Source organism: Osmerus mordax, chromosome 9, assembly GCF_038355195.1.
Source record: "Osmerus mordax isolate fOsmMor3 chromosome 9, fOsmMor3.pri, whole genome shotgun sequence".
Lineage (NCBI taxonomy): Eukaryota > Metazoa > Chordata > Actinopteri > Osmeriformes > Osmeridae > Osmerus > Osmerus mordax.
Genome location: NC_090058.1, coordinates 235,140 through 244,456, shown reverse-complemented (window position 1 = coordinate 244,456; position 9,317 = coordinate 235,140). Strand labels below are relative to the sequence as shown.

Here is a 9,317-nt window from a genome sequence, read left to right as displayed (position 1 = left end):
CGGTTTGTGTTTTCGGTTAAACTACTTTGATTTTACAAGTGTTGATTGGGATATTGCGTTTATTTTTTATCGGGATTATCAATCTAAATTAATGCATTGACGAATAAAGTAAATTGTTAAAACTCAAACTTTAGATTTTACTGGGGCACAGCAGATTTATACTGGGGCACATGCCCCAGTAAAAAGGCTCTAACGACGCCCACACAGACGCCCGTAAAAAGGGTCTAACAACGCCCGTACAGAGGGCGCCCACATACAGCAGAGGGCGCCATGTGTTTACTGTAAGGCAGTAGAAAATTGAAAGAATTACCAAAACACCAGGGCTTCCTACATGCAACACATCCTTCCATTTACCATCTTCCTCATGTAGAACTCCTCAGGTGGAAGTAATTGTCTTTGAAAACATAGCCAAGCATTATGATGTTTAGGTTCTCAGTTGTCTCTGTGGGAAACTTTCAACAACGCATCTTCAAGTTGGTCACTAAAAAGAGACTCGACTTGTTTTGTTGGTTTGACTCAGAAGACACACAGACAGGTTAAAGAAAGGATACAGAGAACATCTCGCTTCTACTGATCTACCTGGTTAATTAGTACTTCATATTTTACTTAGCTACATCAAACAGAGATATAACAATATCCAGCTTGAAAGACCACTGGAGAGAGGAAAAAATCACACACAGGTGACATAAATCACAATCTGCAGACACTCACTAATTCAGAGGAAGAACAGGAATCCATTTTCACGCAATATCCATGATGTATTGGGGTCTGCCTGTGCCCTGACATCTCTAAGTAGGTGACATTCAGCAGATACTGGAGGAGGGGGGAAACAAGGTGACAGTATGTATTTTTCTGATATTATCAATGAATACCTTCTGAGGTCAGTGAGTCAGCTGTTTCCTGTCCCTGGGGAGGTGTTTCTCTGACAGCGAGGGCGGGCCCCACTGGAAATAAGTAACATTCCACCTCCCCTTTGACCCCGGACACGTTCCCTTTTTACTCTGAGATGAAAGGCTTCTCTCCCGTCACCCTGTGTGACTCTGAGTTACATCACAACGACAAGGCCACTGATGAGGGGGGAGGAAAGTTCCCTGTTTGTATGTCCTTGCCATGGGGGGGGGGGGGGGGGGGGGGGGGCTCATGGCTGTGGATGTGAAATAACAAAATACACTGGTGTCCAAATGGCATAGCTTGACTTATTCAAGATCCTTTGAAAATGTGTTAATGCTGAATGATTGAATCTATGTAGATCTCACATCAACAAAAGACTGCCAAAATAAAACAAGAACAACTAAAGAGAAAACATACATTTATAAGTGGATTCTGTGCATATATGTGTTATGTAGAGAAAAAGACACCTTAACATGTAAATACTTCTGGATACATTTTTTTGTTCTTTTTAGTTAAATTGATTAGTTAGTAGTGAAGGCAGACAGAGCAGTTCATTATTGACGGGGGGGAAACATTGATGAGGGCATGTGTATGAGAACAACAGGATTTACAGTCACTCTTGACAGGAAAAACAAGGGGAAAGTAAGGACAGTACAACAACAGGGACATAATGGACGACAGACAAGGAGACCCAGACTCTTTCTTCTCTTAACTGTTTGGATTATTTCACCCAAAGCAGTAGGCTGGAGTAGGGCTGCCTGGCCCTGCTGAACTACAGAGCTACTTCACAGTAAACTCTTCCAGATGATTTACGAGCCTCTTGTTGCAGACTCGCTTCTGCTTGCTCTTTCAGCAGACAGTCCTCAACACTCCATTGACTATAAATCTGAACAATAACAATTAACAGCACTGACTCACATTCATAATGTGTGACCTCAGACAATTTGATAGCAAATATTCATGGTGAAGTTTAGGTGGTGTTGTAGTGAAGGATGTTGAAGGTCAGAGTCTAGGTGGTTTCCATTTCACTTCCTGCTCAATGTAGCAATGATAAACCCAGCAGGAAACATTATGCACATATTTATCAAAAAATTAACTCCTCTGAGTTCAATTAGTGGGATGGATACAATGATTCATCCATTGCTTCGTTTTGTGGATGTTAATATTGCCCTGGTTCATTGCATAATGTCTTGTATGTTTGAGACTGATACCTCACCACAACACTACACACAGAGAAAACAGTGGATGTGGGGTTCCACATACATGCGCTGATCCAACTACCTATCATTCAGCAATAAATCTGCATTAAATCTTCAAAATCATTACAAATCACTATGGCACAATAAACCACAATGATAGAACAGCATAAAATAATTTGTTGCAGAGAAGTTTAAAAGTTCATTGTGGTCTTTGCAACTGTATGGTGGTGGATGTGTCTTAGACTCAGAGCCAAACATAATAGTCAAGTTGTTTTCTTTCAGCTGTGGTACTGGCTCTCGACCAGACCGTGTTAGGAAGGATGTTGAAAGACTGACATAAATAAATCCCAGTAAAAATAAAAAAAATACAAATACAAACTGTTGAAAGCAGTTACATTGAATGCATGGATAGTTGTCTTCACATTTAGAGAAGACAAATTTGATCTTGTCTGCATGTTTGAAATAAAAATAGTTCAGTCTTAAGCATTTCATACAAATGTTAATTACCTATATATTGGATTTACATTGTTACAGTATATGTACAGTCTATGTAATGAAGCCTATCATGCATCAAATGTTTAGATGTGGGACAGGAGTCTAGCGGCAGTTACATAAGGGTGTGGAGTAGTCATTTGTAGTCACAATGTAACCATCTTGGTAGTTAATACATTTACATTTACATGTAGTCATTTAGCAGACGCTCTTATCCAGAGCGACTTACAGTAAGTACAGGGACATCCCCCCCCGAGGCAAGTAGGGTGAAGTGCCTTGCACACAACGTCATTTGGCACAGCCGGGAATCGAACTGACAACCTTCTGATTACTAGCCCGATTCCCTAGCCCGATTCCCTAACCACTCAACCACCTGACTCCCTATATTACACAAACAGCCTATAAGGTCTTTAGTTAACTTATGCAGCATGTCATAAAAGGTTTTTAGTTAGAACACAATGCACTTTACATTATGTTGGGATTATTCTTTATAATGTCTTAACTTGTTTACCATGATTTAGTCTGATGTCTAATGACTCATCCCATTGAGCTCCCTAAGGGTCAATGGGATCTGGTTTTGAAGTGATCTTATATAAGTAACTACCTGGCGGGCTGGTTGGTAGTGACATAAGGAATAAACACAGCAGCTTGTCATGTGATCTTACTACGCAGTACTCATAGCCCCTTATGAAGCCTATATTAAGCGTGATCTCTTACACACAATGCTCATTTGAATTTCCTGTCTTCGGATGCATTTCTGAAACACTGCTTGTAAAGTGTGTAACCATTAAACCTGTTTTTCATCAGTTCACCCAGCTCTTCCAGTCAACAAGGGTTTAAGCATGTAGCTTAGATCTTCAACACATGCTGAATGACATTGGCTAAGCTAAACAGACATGTTTCCTGTAGCATGTCTGTGAGGTTTGTAAGGTCTTAAAAACATTAAGTTAACCATGTTTTTCAGTCTCACAAATATTCAAACATGGAGGTGTAGATCTTCAGTTCTTATCCACCAATGCTGCACGCATCATTTAAGGTTCAAAGGTTTGAAAGTTATACATATTTTATTTGCTTATAAAGCAAACATACTCATTAAACCAGCTTGAAACAGCAGCAACCTGAGAGCTAATCTCTTCTCCAAGTCACAGGGACTTGATTTGTTTTATGGATTGTCCTGTGCTCTTTATTAATGATCCATAAAATGCACTAATGGAGATTGCAGGTGAAAAATACATTACAAATCCAAGGGGTTTTCTCCCGTTACCTCACAGAAAGAGAGAAAACATTCCTAAGTAATATTGGAACATTTGCATTCAAGACTAGCAGCTACTATGGCTGATTGAGGTCTAACTAAACCCCAACCAATGAAGAATCTATTTTCTTTCCAAGGGCAATTCTGTACTGCAAATGAGCCTAGTCAACAACAATTATTCAATTATCCATGTCTGCGTATCAAGCCTTACATTTATGAGAAACAAGGCTTTTAAAGTGACGTTAGGTGGTTTTAATAAACTGTTCTTATTTGATGAAACAAAGATGTCAATTGAACATGGTAATATTTTTAATGCAGCCAATTTTGCAACTCATTTTGAGCTATGAACAACTTACTCCCCAAAACAGATTACTTAATTTAAACCTTTTCACAAGAGACAAATATATATAACACTGTGTATCAAGTTTAGAAAGAAACTGTATTTAGATATTCTAAGACTGTCTACATTTGTTCACAAAAAATGCCTTAGAAAAGCCAGTTAAGATCCATGAAGTGTGCATACATCCTAATTTGTTAAATGCTCCTTAAAGTTTAGTCATTTCAATTGCTGCTCATTTACCGAAATTCACAATATTTTACGTACAAACACTGCATCCACTTCCTATATATTTGGTATTAAATTTATGATTATTGGGTTTCAACTGAGGTTGACACCAACTGGAATTTTACAGATCATCTGTACATTTTAATTCAAGGATTTCATTCAAAGATTTGCTAAATGTAAATGTTCGCTCCAGTAAAGCACTCAACTCTCAGGAACCTTAGTTACCAAAGCTGGTCTGCTACGTTGTTAGCCCCACCATGACTTCACTAATGTCCCACAGTTTCCGTGCCACCTCTTCGTCTGTAGCCTTTGGCAAAAGAGACTGCTCCTTACAGTCTGCAAAGCACTTCCCACAAACCCCTTCCACATCAGGGGAGCAGGCCAGGTACACAGAGGTCTGAGCACCCTGTTCTGGGCTCTTAAAGAACACTCTGGAGGCCATGTTGAATAGGGGCTTGGCCAGGAGAGGAATACTGACATGTCTTCCTAGGTTAGTTCGTACTAAACCTGGAGTTAAGGCGTTGACTGTGACTCCTGTCTCCTTAAGCCTACAGGCTAGCTCACAAGTGAACAGAAGATTTGCTAGCTTACTTCTGCCATAGGCTAAAGCCTTGTCGTAGCTGTTATCACTGTTTAGATCCTCAAAGTTTATCTGACCATATTTGTATAGCTTAGAAGACACTACTATGATGCGACTGGGAGCTGATTTTATCAAGAGGTCCTTCAAGAGGTGAGTTAAGAGGAAGTGACCGAGGTGATTAACCCCAAACTGCATTTCAAAGCCATCCTCTGTCTTGGAGTATGGGCACTGGTAGATTCCAGCATTGTTGATCAGCACATCTATTCTGGATTCCTCCTATTGAAACACAATTTTAAATTAGTGACTCTTGATTACCTGACCCGTTGGATACAGTATAAATAACATCCCATTTATCAAGTCACTCCATGTTTTGCACATATTTCCAAAATGTAAACAAGATTTTGATGTAAACTAACTTCTATAGCAGAAACAACGCTAGCTGCTAGCTTGTTGTTGGCTGAATGCAACTAGGCTCATCCTGGTTATGCTTTGACAACATAACATACCTTAATTATATTTTCACAGAACCTATGCACAGATGTCAGGGACGCGAGGTCAAGGTATTGAATTACGAGTTCTCCGGTGTCTTGACCTGTTTCCATTCTGATATCTCGAGCGGCATCCTCAGCCCTCTTCACGTCCCTGCAAGCCATTATCACACGCCCGTGTCTTTTCAACAGATCAATTGTTGTGGCTTTCCCGATCCCGCTGTTGGCACCAGTCACTATTATAGTTTTTCCTTGCATCATTTTGATGGTACAATATCTTACAAGTAAGCTAGGACTAGCACATACGAACAGAATTGGCATGCTACAGTAGCTGGCTCTTCAGTAAAGCTAAGCTAACAGTTCAACAGATGACAGTCCCCAGAGAGGCTTAACTAGACATGCAACTGGAGAGCAGAAAGGCAACACTCGGGATGCGACTTCATTTTGCTCCCGTCCTTCCGTCTTTCACTGGCACAATGTACTGTTGTCCATGTACAATAACCAAGGTAAAAAAATAAATTAAAAAAATAACAAAGGTTAAAAACTACGTCATGACAAGGAAGGCGGAAGTTTGAACAAGTGTTAAACAAGTGTTCCCTGGTTCACTCATTCACTATCCCCTACATTTGAACCTCGTCAAGGGCCCTGCATTGTAAATCAGTGCATTGAAAATTACAATATTTGGGACACTATTTTGCTACCACCGACGGATGAGACGGTACGACGTCGCAAAAAAGAGATATTAACAAGGGCCCCCCTTTCCATCGATTCAGGCTCAACGTTCGAGGCCCGCTTTCCGACTTACTGCTGTCAAAGTACAGTATATTGCTTTTTCGTCCAAAAAGATTTGACATAGCAAAGCAAACGCTGACATTCATTGTGTATTATATGACTATTGTTGTACTGCCCTCTGTTGGTTGGGCGTGGCATGACTGCAGAAAACGTGGTAACACTTCTGACTCAAGTTGTGTTATGTTTCTCGTGACTCAAATGTTAAAGACACGATTGTTCAGTAAAAAAAAAAGTTTTGGCCCACTCAGCAGGAGCAGGTTTGCTTTCAAATATGGGAAACTGTTTTAAACAACCGAGGATGCGGCGTTAAATATTTCTTAATAAAAACTGGTGGGGATGGATTTGCAGTTTTTAAAAAGAGCTGTTCAGTGCCAATGGAATGTTAATTTCTCATTTTGCAGCACAGTTATGTTCCAATAATCCTGTTCCAGCCAATTGCCTTGAGGCCGGCTTTTCTCCTTGTTGAAACCACTCAATCTAAGTTGATTTGTCCGAAAGCATGGAAGTTCAGACAGGAATTGGTGGTACTGTTTCTCATATTGGAATGTATTTCATAATGATACATATTGAAGCTTTAGCACAATTAAAACAATTAAAAGACCGACCAGAAAATATATATTCCAACCATCTATTCTGTATGTTTTTCCATGAGAAGGACAATTTTAATTATATAATTAGATCTGTCACCCAACAAAAATACAGCTTTGAATGACATCATGTATACCTGGATGACAACTCTATTCCCGGTGTCTCACCAGCTTTGGCAAAGTCATATTGTTGATTAATGTAGTCTGATTCTTAGCAAGGTAGGAAAATAGTGATAGGTCTGTCTCCACTTCATTGAAGTGTGATAATAGTTCCTGGTAAGACTTCCCAGTGCAAACGTGTGTTTCTCCATGCACATGAGAAACTGGGACACATCAACTCTACTGAGGAATGCCTCCAGTTTCATGTTTAGTTTTAGAATATATTCTTACAGTAGACTACAAGCCTGTGGGAAACAACACTGCCTAGATTCTCCAGTCCAAATGTTTTTGGCCAAATCTAGTAAAAATATTTGTTGAGTCATGTGAATCAAGTTCACATCTTTGCAGAGTAGAATGTAGAAATTATAGTTTAACTCCACTTGAAACAAATTTCTTGACCATGTGCACAGTTTAACAAACTTACACTACAAATTAATCAACTAGGGTTAGGGTTACATGATGTGAAGCCTATAACTTCACTTGTGAAGTTATAGGCTTCACATCATGTAATTCATAATTAATTAGATACATTTTAATCTGGGCTTAAAATATATAAAAGTGAGTCTGTGTCTCAGGACCTGGGAGGTGTAGTCTTCAGGAGGGTCCAGGAAGAGAGAGAGAGAGAGAGAGACAGAGAGAGAGACAGAGAGAGAGAGAGAGAGAGAGAGAGAGAGGGAGAGAGAGAGAGAGAGAGAGAGACAGAGAGAGAGAGAGAGAGAGAGAGAGAGAGAGAGAGAGAGAGAGAGAGAGAGAGAGAGGAGAGAGAGAGAGAGAGAGGGAGAGAGAGAGAGAGGGAGAGATCCAGCCAGGTGGGGGTCTCCTTCTCAGCAAGCCAAGTTCACTGGACCATTCATATGTTATGATTTGTGCAATAGTGAGTATAGTGTGATTTGTGTTATAGTTAGAATAGTTTGATTTGTGTTATAGTTACTTTTAGTCATTTAGCAGATATAGTTATATATATATATAGCTATATATAGATATAGTTAGTATAGTTTGATTTGTATTATAATTTGAATAGTTTGATCTGTGTTATAGTTAGTATAGTTTTATTTGTGCAATAGTTAGTATAGTTTGATTTGTGTTGTAGTTAGTATAGTTTGATTGGGGGGGGTATCGATTCCTGGCCATGCCAAATGACGTTGTGTCCTTGGGCAAGGCACTTCACCCTACTTGCCTCGGGGGGAATGTCCCTGTACTTACTGTAAGTCGATCTGGATAAGAGCGTCTGCTAAATGACTAAATGTAAATGTATATTGGGCTTGAGGTGTGAGGGGGTGGAATCCAAGCCCCCCTCCTATTCAGTAAATATTGAGAAGAGGAATGAGTCCTGTTAGATGCCTTTTAGAGCTGTCGTATTATATCAAGTGTGTTGGTGCGCACTTCCTCTGCATTGTGTTTATTCAATGAAAGAGTCCATGTTGTATGTTGCTGTTCCTTTCAGCTGCATGCATTTATTCTCCCTGACAATCATATGCATTTCACAATTTGAATTAAAACAAACAATGGTGATGATCCTCCAGGCTTGTTTGACGTGATGAATCCCAACTCAGCAGAGCACTGCTGGAGGGGCTAACATTGTTCTATAACAGTAACTGTGCCCCTCTCAATATTTTTATTTCAATCAAATGTTAAGTGTTTTGTTTTGTTAGGACAAACTCAAGAGTGATACATTGCAAGGCACACTGTGACGCATAATTAGAGAGTTGTAATTTGCCAAGCCAGCTAATCCATCATAGGGGGACTGCACTGTCAGCCTGGGCTCTATCAGGAGCTACACCAACCCTCTCTACTAGCGCTTACTACCCACTCAAAAGTCATTTTCAGAATATATAAACAACTTAACAGCAGACTACAGGCCAACCCTCCTTATAAGAACAGTGTGAGGATGTGGGACCCAAATGTAGTGTGGTAGTCATTTTCTGCATTAACAGTCTGACCTTCATGGGTTCTGCAGGTTCTGATGTTAATCAGTTTAAAGGAGACAAACGGGGGGAGCACCATGGCTCCAGTCTAAATGGTTTGTAAATTATTCATGCAGAGCTACTCCAGAGCAGACCAGGGGTACTGCAGAGTGAGACAGGAGAGGATAGCGGGTGAAGGCTGGTGTAGTTCACCTTTGTAGACTCCCTTATTGGTGCTTCACCATTGTGTTAATCCTTTCCATGCTGGGTTTCTTGGCACAGTAGGTCTGGTATGAGCCATGGAATACACATTTCATACAAGAGACCACCTTTCCATCTATGACTATCAAAGTGACCAGGGGTCTCATTTATAAAACTGTGCGTAGGATTCTTACTAAAAGTGTACGT

The 9,317-nt window shown here is 40.1% G+C and overlaps 1 protein-coding gene across 1 annotated transcript; it reads right to left on the bottom strand.

Annotated features, from left to right (window-relative positions):
• Positions 1 to 3,685: 3,685 nt before the first annotated feature.
• LOC136949011 (retinol dehydrogenase 14-like) lies at positions 3,686 to 6,221 on the bottom strand. The gene is made up of 2 exons (XM_067243202.1): positions 5,486 to 6,221; positions 3,686 to 5,255 (listed from the first exon to the last, which is right to left on the bottom strand). The coding sequence occupies exons 1-2, from the start codon at positions 5,786 to 5,788 to the stop codon at positions 4,638 to 4,640; spliced, it is 921 nt and encodes a 306-aa protein (XP_067099303.1). The 5' UTR covers positions 5,789 to 6,221; the 3' UTR covers positions 3,686 to 4,637.
• Positions 6,222 to 9,317: the final 3,096 nt, after the last annotated feature.